The 18,122-nt window shown below is 38.7% G+C and overlaps 1 protein-coding gene across 1 annotated transcript in view; it reads right to left on the reverse strand.

Annotated features, from left to right (window-relative positions):
- Nucleotides 1-304: 304 nt before the first annotated feature.
- The window catches only part of cspg4 (chondroitin sulfate proteoglycan 4), a 76,478-nt gene continuing 58,660 nt past the window's right edge, over nt 305-18,122 (reverse strand). The window contains exons 5-10 of the mRNA XM_051689123.1: nt 14,103-14,279; nt 11,580-11,778; nt 9,073-9,204; nt 8,462-8,622; nt 7,828-8,011; nt 305-4,711 (exon numbers count right to left, since the gene is read on the reverse strand). Of these exons, the coding sequence (XP_051545083.1) occupies nt 2,898-4,711; nt 7,828-8,011; nt 8,462-8,622; nt 9,073-9,204; nt 11,580-11,778; nt 14,103-14,279 (2,667 nt within the window). The 3' untranslated portion in view covers nt 305-2,897. The remainder of the gene's footprint in view (nt 4,712-7,827; nt 8,012-8,461; nt 8,623-9,072; nt 9,205-11,579; nt 11,779-14,102; nt 14,280-18,122) is intronic.

The following is an 18,122-nucleotide window of genomic DNA, read 5'->3' on the forward strand; positions in this document are numbered from 1 at the left end:
GCGCCCTCTGCTGGTTAAAATAAGCCATAGCAAGCTGCCACTGTCAGACTACCACGAGTGAACTTTCCTGTTTATTAGGATGTTTAATGATTGTGAAATTAGTGTTTTGATATTGAAATGTGTTGAATGTTATTTTTGATTATCTATTTGTATAATTTAAAAATTTAAAACGAATAATAATGATATAAAATATGAAAAATAAAAAATGATATTACAAATTTAATATATATATATATATATATAAACTTTAACACATTTAACACACGTTATAAATATTTAAAACAGTTGATGCACAAAAACACACTTTATTTTTAATTTATTTTATTAATTTTGTTGTTGGGACCTCATGACATTTTTATCCTACAGGAACAGAAACTTTATGAAGCACAAATCTAAAGTGAATATAGTTGTAAAAAAAAAATAAAATAAATTATAACACTGGAAATGTTTCACCCACAAAATGAAATCTTTAAAGAGCTGGCGAAAAGTGCATTTTGAATCTTCTGTCAGGTTATGTGATTTGAAATAATATTTACAAGCAAACAGAATCCAAAATACAAAGAAAAGAGTTGTGTGATGATTTAGGGTTTAAAGGGATAACTCACCCTAAAAATGAAAATTCTGTCATCATATTCTCACCCTCATATTGTTTCTGTATGACTTTCTTTGTTCTTTGGAACACAAAAGGCGATATTAAGCCAAAGTTTGATACTGACATCCTCAGTCACTATTCACTTTCATTGCATATTGGACTGAATGAAATAAGGCTGAGCAAATGATGACTGAATTTGTATTTTTGTGTGAACTATCCCTTTAAGTTGACATATTCCCATAAATACCCAGAGAACAAACACCATTGATGTCCTGAGTTGTCATGTGATTTGATTCTGCTCTGCAGAAACACAGATATAAATGTCCTGAGAGGTCTCAGATGGGCTATTATAACCCCAGGATATGCAATTAACACTAGCTTACTAAAGAATAGGGAAAAATATAAGATGTAACAGTGATATTGATTCCATATGCAGTACATTGGGAACAGACCGTGTCTCTCTGTCATTAAAACTCTGGAATGATTATAAAGAATTGATATATGATAATCAGGAACTTTACTATTGTTAAAGAAACAGCAAAACAACCTATTAAAACAACTAATGATATGAGTCAGCCATTGAAATTATTATCTTTTCTCACAGGATAGGCAGAGGCAGATATTTCTGTAAACTCTCGACTTAATTTTGTAAAACGTGTGCTCAAACGTACTTGCACCCTCTGCAACTAAAGAAAACCCAGCCACGCAAACAACTGACTGACTTTCTGTAATTAAATCTAAAACAAAAGTTGCCTGATTGTAAACCGAGCTCAAAGCAGACCAAATAACAGCTCTGGAAAATAGATGCCACAGCCTGAGGAAAAAATAATGACCTCATATCTTTCCTGCAGCCAATCACGACACAGGGTGAACACAGCGACTGCAGAGTCACTTCCTGTGCGTGGCTTCAGTTCTGCAGGAGAATATTTTACAGTTTTCAGTGCCTGTAATCAGTGCATTGGATTAAAGCATTAACAGACAAAACAAATACAACAAACAGAGCGGAAAAAGATAAAGTTTTTGTTTTTCTTTCAAACAAAATACTGCTATGATATTTAAAAAAATATGAATCCTCATTTACTCTTTAACATTCCTGTTTATGTGTCGAAATTTTTTTTTGATACAAGAAATAACTCTTCTTGAACAGGCACAATATGATTAAAAAGTGGCACTAGCACCATAATTGGACAAAACTAAGAGTTCTAAAGCAATGTTACAGGTTCAACACGACATAAGCTCTATTGACAGCATCTGTGGAATGCAGTTGATCACGATTCAGTCCCCCCAATGTTCAAGCCAAATCTACACCCTTGGTTTGAAATAAAAAAGAAAACATTTGTTTACACTAAAGCACTTACAATGGAAGTCTATGGGGCAAGCCATTCAGAAGAGTTTAAAACCCGAGACGCGCCGTTTGTATTTTTGTTTCAGTGTTGAAATGAATTTTTCTGAACAAAAATGTGCGTTATTTGAGTGGTAAAGCTGTCTAAATAGTCTTTGTTGCAGTGAGACTACTTTTCTAAGTGGATTAATTTGATATTGCACCTATCGTGTTAAAGTTGATGGACTTACCGGCTTTACATGGTCATGACGAGTTAAATGATTGAATATAACTTCGCACAAACAAGGTTAGAAAGCCAGTCTATCACATTAGTCTCAAGTTGACATGTAAATTGTTCAATCCTTGTTGCTATACTTCGAAACTGTATGTTTTAATGTTTATTCTGTTACAATGCCTTGCCCCATGGACTTGCATTGTAAGTGCATTTCTGTACTGAAAGACAACTCAAAATTGGTAGTAATCAATAGCTTGTCGATAGAGTTTAATTTGTATTGAACTCGAAACATTCCTTTAAACATTAAAAAGTGAACACAGAGGTGCAAAATAGTCAAATCAATTAATCACACAATGTGTCACATAGAAAACAGACTGTTAAGAAAAAGGCACATAAATTTGGATCTGTGTTTAAAAGCCACACAAACATAAAACATGAACGTAAATAACACTGAAAATGAGATCTTAAATCAATACTGACAAAACATACATACAAAGGATTGTTCAAACATATTATGTTATGTTTTTGTCTAAAAAGTACCGTAAAAGTTGGTTAATTCCATCTCGGTTGACTATGTGACAATTAGCAAATCAGCACAGACTTCTGGTTGTAGCAACTAAAAAGACTTAGAATCAGATATGTGCAGAACTTTAATTCATAAGCTTAAATATTGCAAGAAAACTGGATAACACTGACTGGAATGATTCAAGGAAGTTATGAAATGACTATTCTGTGGTTGCCTCTACATCTCAAACCCAGTACTGGTTCTTTTTCAGTGCCGGGTTTGTTGTCCGACAGTGCTGTATTAACTCAGGATCCGCCCCTTTGGAGTCCATGTTAGACATGGGGATGTTGTTTGCAGGATCGGTTTTCCTAAACATCTCCTGATTTACTTCTCCATTCTTCGGCTTTGCTGCCACAGTCTGGACGTTGTGTTTCCCGGTTTTGTTGCGACGGACCAGGTAGTAAGCAAGCAGAGCAGCGATGAGCATGAGGAGGAGGATTACAAGGATTGGAATAAGGATTGCCCACAGCGTATTCCGTCTAGACACCACAGGGGTCGCTGTTGTGCCACTAGAAGATGCATCGCCATCTCCTCTCCACCTGGGTTCAGGTTGACCTCCGTGACTCTTATCGGAACTTGACACCGTTGGCGGAACTTCGAGCAAAGTCCCGCCATAAACTCCTGAAGGATCGTAAGGAGCCGTCTTAAACGGCAAGACGCACTCGGCAGGAGGAACGCCGTGAGCCTTTAAGAGGAAGCGGACTTCATCTTGAGCCTGACCTCCAACATTTTGACCCCCAGTTGTGTTTAAGATCTCCAGAGCGACTCGTCCTTCATCCAAGTCTCGTTGGGTAAAGGAGCTCATGGGTTGGCCCTCTTCAGGCCCACCCCTCTTGACCAACCGAGCTCCTTGTGGCTGCTGGATCATGCTGAAGGTTGGAGAACTTCTGGTCTTGTTGGCTAGAGCGGTAGCATCCAGCAACATCTTGTCCACCAGTATGGTAGCCCCTCTTGGGAACAGGGGATTCTGGGCCACCTTAGCCAGAGGTTTTACAGTAATGTTGAGGACAGAGGAAACATTTGCTGCTCGACTTCGGGCTACAAAGGCCACGCTATCCCTTGGCGAGGTGGACTTTATGAAACGGACACTAACTCTTCCTTGTTTAATCTGCTTCTGCGTGAAAGCCGAGGTGGGCTGTCGGTCCACCATTATCGCGGCATACTTCGGAACATTGGTAATCTTATAGAGAACCTCTTCCTCGACAGGCCCTCCGGTTGAAGTGCTAAGCATGTCCTCGGTGATCAGCGTCTCATCGTCTCCTTGTTTAACGTGAATCTCCGGAGCTTTTTTGAGCACTAGAGACTTGGCCAGGATTCCGATATGCAATGTGTATGGATCCGTTTGGTGTTTCCCATCAGACACAGTAAATTCCATGAACCCGTCGGACAGACTTCCGTCGCTGACGAACGCGATTCGCCCTATGTTTACGTCTTCTTGACTAAACTGCCTGATCTTATCTCCGGTGTCTGTGTAGATGAGATATCCATTAGCGGGGCTCTTAGTGATGGTGAATCGGACCTCGTCAGGTGTGCTGTCCTGGTCGATTGTGTTGAGGAAGTTTTTGGAGATGATTGTCGTGGAACCCTGCAGTGCCTCTAGGAGCAGGTCCAGGTTTAAAAGTTCTGGCGGGTTCGAATCTCGCCGTCTGATGGAGATTAGAAAGATTTCCTCCAGCACTAAGGCACCGGGCTGGGCCGGCGCGGTGCGGCCACTGGGGTTCAAACGGACACTGAAAGAGAAGCTATCTGAAGATGCACCTGAGTCATCGTGGCTGTACTCCAGATTGCCACGTGTAACATCATCTTGCAGGAAATAGGGAATGTCACGGGGCAGGTTGGACCCTCCGAGCGTGAGTCGGCCATGAACGGGGAACTGTCGCACCTCATACACAATATCATGACCTGCCCGCTTCTGCTCAGGCAGACTGGCCAACAGGTTGGAGGCGTCCAGAACAGAGCTGTCAATCACTTTAGACTGACCCTGCACCACTGATGCACCTGTAATACATTGACAAAACACCATGGGGAAATTAGGAATATTTTCTCATATTCGGAAAAGTGAAGGTTTAACAGAATCTCATGAAAATAAGGGTGGCTCTACAGCGGCTTCCACATAACTCAACTCTGCCGAATATATTCGGTTCTATGGACTGAAGAGTCAGCATTCCTTCATGCGTTGTTATGCGGTGTTTGAAGTCCAAATAATTTTAACTTTGAACTTGTTGCTGCTGATCTTTCGAAGCATCAGCCATTGATTACCGGGTTTTTCCAACTACAGGTCCAACTTTACAGCAAAGTGATTTTCACACACAGTACAAAGCAAAAAGAAATATTTATAAACAGTCAAACTTTATGAAAAGACAATAAATGTCACATTATTTTATTCATAAATATTTACCTCTTCTAAGTGCAAATACATGTTTTCAATAGCCACGTTTCCACTATGGGGCCCGGGTCAGATTGCACGTCGTTTAAATATGCTTTCGGTAATTTTATTTGATTTTTTTATTTCCTCCCTTCTCCTCCCTATGGTTTCTGTCTGACTTGCATTTGATTGATGAGCAATATGTCCAGTCCATCGCTGTCAAGATTTTTGTTATATTCGTTTACCATAACAGCTAACTTAAGGCAATTCACGGCTTCCGTAGGCTCCAGAGCACAGAGCGCAAACTTGCAAAGCTAGCTAGCAGTAATGCTCAGTAGCTTCTTACCATCTGAAAATGAGTACAATGCTAAGCAAAAAGCCAAAAACTTACCATTTCAATGCGGAGTGGGAGGAAGACTTTTTTTTCCCAATATGTCCCTTTCTGAATGCATTTGTCTGATCTGCCAAACATGTATAGCTATTCCGAAGAAAGGAAACATGGAGAGGCATTTTCGGACACTTCATAAAAACTACGACTACGATTTCCCTGCCAGAAGCGAGATTAGAAGAAAGGTGAAAAAACTGAAATCTCAATTAATCGGTCAACAGTCACTTTTTACTCAACCAGGCCTAAAAACAAAGGCAGCCAGGGAGGGATCATTCAGGGTGAGTCACACCATCGTTTAACATAAGAAATCCTTCCAAGATGGGAAAATGATAAAAGACGTGTTTGTCAAGGCAGCAGACTCATTGTTTCAGGATTTTAAAAACAAACCTGAGATTGTGTCTGCTATCAAATCTATTAAGCCAAATCTATTAAACATGTCGTTGTGAAGTAATGGCTGATGACTTGACACAGCAACTTAGAAAGGACATAACTGACTGTGATTGTTTCTCACTGCAGTTAGATGAGTGTACGGATGTTAGCGACACGTGCATTTTTATTAGGATGGTGTTTAAAGACATGACAGCGAAAGAGGAACTGCTAACACTTTTGTCTATGAAAGAACACACTCGGGGGGAGGACATTTTTCGGTCATTTAAGGACTTTGTTGACAAAACACAGCTTCCGATGTCTAAGTTTGTGTCAATCACCACTGACGGTGCACCTGCGTTGGTCGGGCGTTCTAACGGATTCATTGCCAATTGCAAGGAGGTAGACACCTTTTCTGACTTCCTTAATTATCATTGAATTATACACCAACAAGCACTATGTGCAAAAAAGCACTATGCTGCTGCCTGAGATAAAGGAGTTTCTCCTCTCTACAGAAAATGCAGAATACAATCAACTTGAAGATGAGCAATGGCTCTTAGATTTGGCTTTTGACTGACCTGACACACATGCTGAACGAGATATATTTAGAGCTGCAAGGTAAAGAGAAGACGGTGGTCAACATGATCAGCTCAGTTAATGCTTTCAAACGAAAACTACAGTTACTCACATCTAAGTTGCAGCGCCACGAATTGGGGAACTTCCAGAACATTGCATCTGAGCTGGATAAACGCTACATTGAGCAAAGTGATTGCAAACATTTTCAAGACTTTGCTTTACTTGAGCCAATCACTACATTCATGTGCTTTCCATTTGGAGATGAGCATGAGGTTGATTCCCTGGCCTCAGACATGGGAAAGCTGTTTCAGATGAACCCATCAGCGCTGGAGGAGGAGATTTTAGCACTGCAGGCTGACATTCAGGTGAAGGCGAGGGCCTCTCATGGACAGTTTTGGAACCTTCTTGCAGAAGACAAGTATCCATATATCAGAAAATGTGCCACCTCATTGACTGCATTGTTTGGCTCAGCTTATTTGTGTGAATCAGCCATATGAAGATGATTAAACACAAACACTGGTCCACCATGACTGATGACAATTTGGAGGCCTGTTTGAGACTAGCTACCAGCAGCTACTGCCTGGATTATGCAAAAATGCCTGATTCCATTTAGTGCAAGTCATCAAAATAAGGTAGAGACCCTAAATCTATTGAAATCTATTGTGCTGTGGGTGTTTTGAGTTTATTGTAATGTTGAAATTGATCATTTGTATTTAAATCATTTAATCAATTCAATACGAAGATACATGCAGTAGTCCCAATAAGCATTTTTTTTGTATTTTTTAAGAAAAGGTGTGTTTTTTTGGTTGGTAGATCTCGTTGAGCTGGTCATTTGAAAAGTATATCATAATACAAAAAAGTGGGCGCCCCTGCCTTACACTGTCTTGCCAGACAAACTCATAAAATTGCCCTATCCATGATGGTTTCTGCAATGCTTTTCATACAGAGGGCAAAGCAGTGCTTGACACTGGCGTTGAGCGGAGCATTGACGCCCCAACTTGAGTCATGTGGAAGCCGCTTTAGGAAATAGAGATAAGCACTAATATTCTATAAGTTATATAAGTCTATATACTACTGCATTTGTATTTATTAAATAAATTGTTATTATCATATGTATGCACCAAATTAGTATTATTTCATATAATACAAATATTTATATAGTACAAATTAACAATTCAACAATAATGTATTATAATTCAAATCCTATTCAAATTACAAATAAATCACATTTAGCAGGTTTCAGCTGTAGCCTAGCAGATAGTACACATACACATTGAGCTGTGCTGCTTATGTGGGTGACCGAGTTTGAATCCAGCTGCAACATTGTCCAGTTCTGCCCTCCTCTCCATAACATTTTCTGTCCTCTCTATACTGTACTATAAATAAAAAGCTAGCAAAATGCATTTAATTGGCAGCTACCTTTGTTCTTCCAGAGCTGAGATGACACATTTTGATTGGCTGCGTAGTATGACACAATGACTGGCAGGGTGTAATGCAGCTCTGTTGCTGGGGGCGATGAGAGGGCCAGCTCGACAGAATCTTTCAAGACCCAGAAGGGCTCTGATGGCATCTGATGCTCGTAATAGACAGCACCAGCATCCAGCTGAACACACAAGTGCAAACAAATAAATAAACTCTCTTATAATCAGATAACAATGGGCCTTTATCGACAATAATGCAGCAGCTTAAACTGTCGTATGTACTCTTGAATCACATTTGAATGAATTATAGCTATATTTTTCCAGTTAATTTATTGCATATTTAGATTCAGCAAGGAAAGACCAGAATGTTATGAGAATACTGCACAGTGTTCCCCTATATAATCTACTTATGAAACATGCACTAATGATGGCGCATCCTTGTGGCCAGAGATGGTATCACAAGTGTAGAAACTTTACTGAAAGTACTGTATATTGAGAAATGTACAAATACTGTCAAAACAGTTACTGATTTTTTGCTGACTGACAGTAATATTTGAACATTTATAAAATCTTAGATGTATACATTACTATATTTTTACAGTTACATGAGCACCAAACATAATATTACTTACCTCAGTCTGTGTGAATCTGGTGATCTCCTCGAATTGCCCACGCTGGTTGGGTCTGATTATACGTCCCAAGCGAGGAGGTTTCACCAGCGAGTATATGATTTCATCACCATCTTCACTAGTTGTAGATCGCAAAATCTCTCCATTAATCACCTGCTTAGTGCCTGAAGAACGTCACCAAACAAATCACATCACTTCAGGAATTATTTTAAATATGTTTTAGCAGCTTTATACAACTACAAATGCTTTCATTGCTGACTGTTAAACCAATTAACAGATCCTTAAGGTTTGTATCATATGTCAAGGTCATGGACTTAAAAATACAGCATAAATGTATCTTGAAATACTCTCTCATTCTGAAATGTTACTCTGTCAATCCCAGTTTTATTGTTATAGAGCACATTCATATTAAGGAATAAATCATGTCGAACTTGAAAAAAGTCACTCTGCACATATTTGGATGAAATATCAGATCCATTTGATGGGAGAGATCTTGCGTTTGGCCGAGAGAGAGAGAGAGAGAGAGAGAGAGAGAGAGAGAGAGAGAGAGAGAGAGAGAGAGAGAGAGAGAGAGAGATTTGGATTTGGATTTAAGCTGGATATGTGAAGCCCACCTGGGAAGACCATGAGCTCTCCCTGTGTTTCCATGGAGATGGTGAGCTGTCTCGCTGTGACAACGAAGTGATGGAGAGGTGAGGTGTGTTCTCCATCAGTCACGGTGAAACTGAAGCCACCAGACTCTGAACCTGAGAGCAGAAACAACAACTTCACATTCTCACAATTCCCATTTATTTGAAACAGAAAATCCTTCTTTACTAATTTCTGAAATCCTATGGATTTGTGAAATTGCCTTTTGCCAAGGAAACACTTTTTAATGTCCTTTTCACTTTTAAAGTTAAACATTCTTCAATAGTTCTTAGGTTTAGCAAAGAACCCTCTTTAGGGCTCTTAAAGGGATAGTTCACCCAAAACGGAAAATTCTCTCATCATTTACTCACTCTTATGCCATCCCAGATGTGTATGACTTTCTTACTCCTGCAGAACAAAAACAAAGATTTTTAGAAGAATATGTCGGCTCTGTAGGTCCATACAATGCAAGTGAATGGTGGCCAGAACTTTTAAGATCCAAAAGCACATATAGTAGCATAAAAGTAATACAAAAGACTCCAGTGGTTAAATCTATACCTTCAGAAGCGATATGATATGTGTGGGTGAGAAACTATTTAAATCCTTTTTTAACATCAATCTCCACTTTCACTTTCACATTCTTCTTTTGTTTTTGACAATTCACATTCTTCAGGCATATTGCCACCTACTGGGCAGGGAGGAGAATTTATTGTAAAAAAGGACTTAAATAGTTATGTTTCTCACCCACACCTATCATATCACTTCTGAAGATATAGGGCGAATTCCAATCCAAAGTGATGCCCTACTCACTCCAGAGGACAAAGCTCTTGATGTGGGCACTCTGAAGAGAGCGTGGCACTACAGTTTGAATGTACCCTTCACTAAAAGTCTTGTAAAAGGGCCCTTTGTGAAAAAAATTACTTTCTTACTTTTGTTTGGAACAACCCTTCGAGTGGCAACCCTTTCCTGAAGTGCCCTTCAAGGGCGCAAAAATGCTGTTTGGAAAACGGCCATAGATTTAACCACTGGATTTGTATGAATTACTTTTATGCTGCCTTTATGTGCTTTTTGGACCATCAAAGTTCTGGCCACCATTCACTTGCGTTGTATAGACCTACACAGCTGAAATATTCAAAAAATCTTCATTTGTGTTCTGCAGAAAAAAGAAAGTCATACACATTTGGGAGTAAATGATGAGAGAATGTTAATTTTTGGGTGAACTATCCCTTTAAGTGAATTAGTGAATTGTTAAAGTGAACTAGTTCATCTAAATAAACCGAAAGAATCAACTCACTAAAAGTTCCCAATGCTATATATACTGAAATTGTTTATTTTAACTGGTTCATTTATGTGAACTGTCCAAAATAACTGATTCTCTTAATTGATTGATTTGGTTTTCTCAACACTACATGAGAGAGAGAGAGAGAGAGAGGACGGATCAGGTGAGCATATTTGATGTCCTCCTCGGCTCAATAGACGTTTTGCACAGCAGCGTCATTAAACATTTTTTTGATGGGGATGACAAAGAGGCAGAGAGTGACAGACAAAACTGTGACTGAACTATGAAAAAATATCTTTCCGGGGCCTGGGTAGCTCAGCGAGTAAAGACGCTGACTACCACCCCTGGAGTTGCGAGTTCGAATCCAGGGTGTGCTAAACCAAATTGGCATGGTTGCTAGGGAGAGTAGAGTCACATGGTGTAACCCCCTCGTGGTCACTATAATGTGGTTCGCTCTCGGTGGGTAGCGTGGTGAGTCGTGCGTGGATGCCGCGGAGAATAGCGTGAAGCCTCCATACACGCTATGTCTTCGCGGTAATGCGCTCAACAAGCCACGTGATAAGATGCGTGGATTGACGATCTCAGACATGGAGGCAACTGAGATTCGTCCTCCACCAACCGGATTGAGGTGAGTCACTATGCCATCACGAGGACTTAGAGTGCATTGGGAATTGGGCATTCCAAATTGGAGAGAAAAAAAGATTATAATACATTTCAGTAGACAAAAAACTCCAGATGAGTTGTGGAAAAGTAGATGTGATTTACGAGCTTTATACAGCATTATACAGTGCAGGTCATTAAAGACACGGTAAGTCTATACCTCACAGTCTTGTTTTTTATTCCCGCCAAACATCAAAGATGGCGCTACTGTGAATAAGGTCTAATGCTGCATTGACAAATATAGCGTTTTGTGACGCTACACTGCTGCTTGTTGGAAAATGTAGCTTGTTAGTGGAAAAGCTACTGTGACGCTACTAAAAAATTTAGTTAAGTTAGTAGCGTCGCTACTTTTAGTTAACTACTCCCCAAAACTGCTAATAAGTGTCTGACAAGCTTTTGGGGTAGTACTTGCCCATTTAAAATCACCACCATAATACTATGAGAGACTCAGCAGGCACCAGTAATTATTACTGACCTACTCTACCTGAGATGGTATATAGATTTTTTCAAAGGTGTTTCGAAGATCATGATTAAGAGAAGTTGATGTCAACACACCCTGATGAATAAACAAAACCTCTCCATTGTTAATTTGAGCCTGGGTGAAACTGTCCACACTGTCATCCGGCGACACTTTAAAGGCAACGATCCCACTGGACGGCGTCTCGATGGAATAAACCAACTCTTCCGGAGGGGTGTCAAGATCGTCACTGCTCAGCACATTGGCTGTGATTTCAGACTCCTCACCAACTAGAAGCTAAAGAGAGAGCAACACAAAGAAAAATGGGGATAAACAAACCAATACACAAAATGGAATGTGTTGTTTTACTATAAACTGCAGAGGTGTTTGCGATTGCAAAGAGGCAGTTATGTCTCCTCGGATGTTGCTTTAATGGACAAGTCATTTTAAGTGCTGAAAGACCTCCTTAAATTAGCAAATTCAGCTGGGAGCCACACATCCATTTATATGCTCCTGCCTGCTTTCACAGGCTCCATCCACCTCTCTCCTGAGAGACAGAGCCAAGAAGAGGAGAAATAAAATTGAGCACGGAATTGACTCAGAAAGGTCCACAACTCCATTAACTTTCAGTGATCTAGTTTCCACAAAACATGACCTTCATAACTTAAGTGCATGTAAAATCATCTCCATTCCTTGCTGTGAGTGCTATTTACAGGGGTAATGTAATGTCATTACCAGGGTAAATGTTTTCTATACCAGACCAATGTCTGTAATGCCCCCTGGTGGCTACACAGGGACCTCTGTGCACTCTATAACATCATCTCCTGTGTTTTTTGTGCAGTTTTCTCCACTAGGTTGCAGCACTACATCAGTGTCAAGCACATCTGTAGTTCATGGGACAAGTATCTCCTAAACCATGCAGGTAATTGCTGTTTCATCGTACTCAATATTTAACAGATGTGACATTTATCTGAAGATATGTAGAAAATTTAATCCCAGCATGCCGTGTTGTGATCTCTCTGACTAGACTAGTGCGATGCTACAGGCTCCAGACACTGATTTACTGGATATTACGTGTGTGCACAAACTCCCAAATTCAGTACATTGTTCATTTATTTATTATTCTTGGGAAAATGTACATTTTTATGTAAGAATCCTCTACTTTCTTTTATTTTTGGTAGATTATGATTCTTATGTTTTGACAAGAATTGTCAAGAAATATATCCAGGTCATATTTAATCCCAAAGGCTAAATAAATTAAAAAAATGTTTTTATTTTTATTTTTATTTACCATTAAAAAAGTAGGTCTATTTTGAGGATCATTAGGATTTTTTGCATTGTGACATTATTTTCATGACAATAAAGCACACCTCACAATTTTCAGTAAGCAAAGAGTAAAGCAAAAAAAAAAAAAAAAAAAAAAAAAAATCAAATTGTTTTATTACTGTAATGTAAAAAATGACTGTTTGTAAAGTACAATATTAGCTACACTTCATGGTAGTATTTGTTACATAATAAAACAATTTAATTAATGCTGATTTTAATGGTCAACTCTAGATCCGATAAAGGCCTAATTTTAAATAAAAACATAAATTAAATGTTTAAATATTTAAATAAATAATGAAATACATACTGAAATTGTTAAACAGCATGAATGGAAATGGAGACAATTTAATGCTAAAATGAAATATAAGGAACGTTTATTGATTTATGTTGTTTTTTGTTGATATTTAATGATTTTATGTTATGATTCGATAGTTATAAAATGATTTCATTAAATATTTAGTGATTAATTTAAATATTTATTTAATTTGGGTAATGAAAATTAAGAATGGATATTTATTAATAATTTTTTTTTATTTTTGTTGTGATTTAATGATTTACGTAATGATTAACATTTGATTTCATTATGTATTTAATGATTTTTTTTATTTTTATATTTTCATTATTATTTAATTATTTAATTTTGAGTAATGAATGAAAAAAGATTTTCGGTTATGACTTTGAGATTTATTCGCATTACAGTAATAAGAATGACATAATTTGTCACGTTAAAGTAATAAATAATAATACAGTAATATGGGGAAAAAATCACAAAGCAAAAAAATCATAGTGATCCTAAAAACAGACATCATTTTCTTTTTGGGGTGAAATGTGACCCAAATATTTTAGGTGAGATCAAATGTGTGTAGAGTTGTGTTTAAAGTGCAAGTCTGAATTTGAATCTTCTCTGTTATTTTCATCAGTATTTGAAAATTGAGTTGTCCAGCGTTGAAGCATTCCCGATACAGCGAGAAAGAGAGAGAGATGGAGAGAGAGAGAGACTGTCTGCATGTGGAAAAACACACATATCATTATGTCACATTTTGCGGGAATCGAACAGCGTCTCTGATTGGCCAGTGTCTCTCCAGCCCAAAAGATGAATTCGTGCCACCATCATGGTTTTCCAAAAATCTGAGTTTCCACAGCGACCAGAAACCACAGACAACATCAAGCAGCTCTGAATGACACACTCTGTCAAGAGTCGCTCTGGATTTTCCGACTACGTTTTTGTTCCAATAGCTTCATTAATGTTGAAAACAGGGAGTGAGAGGCAGAAAGTGATGGAAAACTCTGTATACCTCCATTCCTGTGTTACGCTGGATTCTGGGAGGTTCGTCGTTCACGGGAATGATGGTGATGCCGATGGTCAAGAACGGACTCCGGCGGGTGATGTCAAAAGCAGAGGCCATGAGGGTTAAACTGTCTTCTGTGGTCTCACTGCTGTCGTGGAAATAGTACACCTGCCCTTGTTGTACCTGAGAATACACACATTTCATATAAACACATATCAGTTTGTCATAAATTTACCAAAGTAAATTTTTAAGGTGATGCAAATAAGAGTTTAGTTGATATTTTAACATTTTATACGTATTTTCAGTGCCCCTCCAACCCAATGTTCTTTTTTCCCCAAGATTGCAAACAGGCCATTTCTCGGTCGGTTCCATCACTTAAACACATTTAATATATATCCGTCATTCTTAAACTGGATTTAACGTGGGTGGTCAGATGCTCTCTTTAAAAAAGTGCAGATTTAGTCAAACAAACATAATATAAAGCCCCAGGAAGATGCACAACTGTGAGTGTGTCATGTGAAACTGGAGTATGTCAATGTGTGCATGTCAGGTCATATGGCGGTCGTCTGTATTATGCTGTACATATTTTAACCATCTCCAGATGACAACCTTTTTGGCAAGCATCACTACTGCTCATACTTAGGGTTACGGAGTTGAGCAAAAGCCTAACCCTAAGTATTAAACTTTTGTGTGTAACTCGTCTTGCACTGTTTGTGCTACGGACATGAATGGCACCTCAAAAAGTGAAAAAGTATGTTTACTTTTCCAAGTGGTCGGACTTATGATTTTTGTTTGGCTGATGATAATAAGAGCAAAAAAAAAAAAAAAACAAATCTGTAGACTTGCATTGAAGGAGGGACCTGAGCCATATGTAGGCACCAAAATATAATGAGAAACCATGGGAAAACCATCAGGCCACTTTCACCACTGTGGTGGTGATTTTTCGCACAGACAAGCATGAAAACATAGTTTATTTTTGGCCTTTACACTACTTTTTACTTATAGTATAGAGAAAACAGGAAATGATGGTGAAAAGAGGGGCCAACAGAATCAGGAATTGTCGCCAGATTCGAACACACGTCACCCATTTGCGCACATAAAGCCGGGTCCACACTGTACGATTTTATGGCCCTTTACGGTTGTTGCTTGTCAGACTGTACAATCAAATTTAGGACTGGTTATTGATACAGATTCGATATTTGATATTTGATTCGATTTGTTATAATATACATTTTGCTTACATATGAATGCAGCTCTCTCTCAGCCAATGCTGTAAATTACACAGGGAATCATCTAACTTGGTACATTACAAAAAATATAGATTTTAAAAACTAGATAGGTAAAGCTAGCTTGCTAGATTAAGGAGCATTCCCGTTTGAACATTCCCCTGCGCAAAAAAAACGAAAGACTGACCAGTTAGAAAAGACACATTATTCCAGAACAGTCTGAAGGTCTGTGCCAAATTTGGTGGGTGTAGCTTGAAAGATCTAGGAAGAGTTAGTGTTATGTTAAAAATATTGGTCTTAGTTTAGGAATTAAAAAAACGAACCCCCAAACAAAGTCAAGCCAACACAATTAACGACAGGCCCCAAACAATGCAGTTCATTTGCTATTTATTTAACAGATACAGTAATCAACACAACCAAAACTGAAATAAACTTTAAACTAAAAGTAAAAGATCGATCTTGGAATTTTAAGACTGGATGAAATGAATATTGTGATTAATCGTAAAATTAAACTCTTTCCTCCTTTTCATAAAAAAATTAAAAAATCGAGGTTACAGTGAGGCACTTTCAATGGAAGTGAATGGGGCCAATTCTGGGAGGGTTTAAAGGCAGAAACGTGAAGCTTATAACTTTATAAAAGCACTTACATTTACTCTTCTGTTAAAACTTGTTTTATTTGAGCTGTAAAGTTGTTTAAATCATCGTTTTTACAGTCATTTTGGGGCATTACTTCATCATGGCAACAAAGTTGTAAAATTGGCTATAACTTTTCACAGAAAAGATTAGTAAGCGATTTTATCACGCTAAAATCATGTTAACACGCATATTGATTACATCTTGTTGCTATACTTTGAAACTGTAAGTATTTTAATGTTTACGAACTGGTCCCATTGACTTCCATTGTAAGTGTCTCACTGGAACCCACATTTTTACTTTTTTAAAGAAAAGGAGGGACGAGTTGAAATAAATTATGTGGTTATCAACATTATGCCACAAAAGCTGTCAATAGAGCTTAACTTGTGTTGAACCCGGAACATTCCTTTAATGTCTTTCAGCCATTGTTTAGTCTGTAAACTGTCATGTTTGTCAAGAAATCGATTACTGTTGGCCACTGTATAAGGAAGTTGTCATTTTTGTAACAGTGTTGAAATGTTTTCCGGTTTGTTCCATTTAACATGCTAATGCCTCTTATTCTCTCTCTCGCTCTCTTTTGAAAGCCCAGATCTGTTTTGAAATGTGAATTATGAATGTTTGCTATTACACTGCACTGTAAGCTGTGATTACAGTCTTTCCCCCAGTGTGCCTGTGATGACTGGCAGTACACAAACCAACCACTGACTCCACAACACAGAAGAAAGAAACTCCACATTCTGCCCGGTAATGAGCATGACGCATACAGTACGTCTGTAATTTAGGAACAATTCTGCTTTGGTTCCCTTCCTTTCGTTGAGCCGAACGGCATTCGTTTAGCTACATATGGAACATATTAGTCCTCTGCTGGCACGAGTTGTATTTCAGAAAGTATTGCATAACTGTAAACAAAGGAGTCAGCAAGGAAAGGAAATGCAGAGCAGAGGGCTGTGAGAGCCAGAGCTGTTAAGACATCATGTATTAAGATGTAGAGAGCAGAGGTTCATCTGGTGTACACAGTGACATTATTCTGACGGATGAACAAAAGCCACAAGACGACATTGACATCAAATTCAATCTGTCTGTTCTCCATCTGTGATCACCGTCTTGCAGTCTGTCCTTCTCTCATACTGTATTTCTCTCAAGAAAGTCTAGGACTGATCTGAGAGATCTGAGAGTTACGTTCATCCTAAAAGGGAACTGTCAATCTACATCCGGGTCATTAACTAACGATATCTGATCAGAAATCACAGTTCATTTGTTCTGGCTGAATCGCTACCGAGTTAACCTGATCCCTGTTCTTGATGCTATGCTCCTTGAGCCGCGGAGTGAATGCTTTATTGCAGGGAGTATTGGCCAGTTTATTCTGGCTTGAAGCAGTAGGGTAACACAGTCAGAATTTCCATAATACTGAAACAGAAGCGAACAGCAGTCATAAGAGCAACAACCGCTCTTTCAAACAACAGCATACTCATTGTACTGCCACTGTTCCCTTCTCATTCCTTCCACTAGTAGACCTTCGGGGCGTTCTGCTAAATATCATCATGAACAGTAATTTCGGGGGGCACAGTGGAAAAAAAGAGAGCTTAGAACAGACTAAAGAAAGAGATTGAGTGTAAAAGAGATTTTTTCCTTGTGCCTCCAAAACAGTGGTTCTCAACTGGTGGGCCGCGACCCTAAAAGGTGTTTAAGGTCTGTTCACCACTACTAAATCAGCAGACCAAAACATACAGTGCAGCCAGGGCAGTCTGACTCCTGAACAAATAACTCTTATGAGTAGGTTCTTTTGAATCTACAACTCGAGACATATATCACAGCCAGTGTAGCCTGATTCTGAAAGAAATGACTCTTATGAGTTGGTTCTTTTGAATCTACAGCACAAAACATACAGTTCGACCAATGCAGTCTAACTCCTGAACAAATGACTCTTATGAGTTGGTTCTTTTGAATCTACAGCACAAAACATACAGTTCGACCAGTGCAGTCTAACTCCTGAACAAATGACTCTTATGAGTCGGTTCTTTTGAATCTACAGCACAAAACATAGTGCGACCAGTGCAGTCTAACTCCTGAACAAATGACTCTTATGAGTCGGTTCTTTTAAATCTACAGCACAAAACATACTCTGGGACCAGTGTAGTCTAACTCCTGAACAAATGACTCTCATGAG

Source organism: Myxocyprinus asiaticus, chromosome 46 (assembly GCF_019703515.2).
Source record: "Myxocyprinus asiaticus isolate MX2 ecotype Aquarium Trade chromosome 46, UBuf_Myxa_2, whole genome shotgun sequence".
Classification (NCBI taxonomy): Eukaryota; Metazoa; Chordata; class Actinopteri; order Cypriniformes; family Catostomidae; genus Myxocyprinus; species Myxocyprinus asiaticus.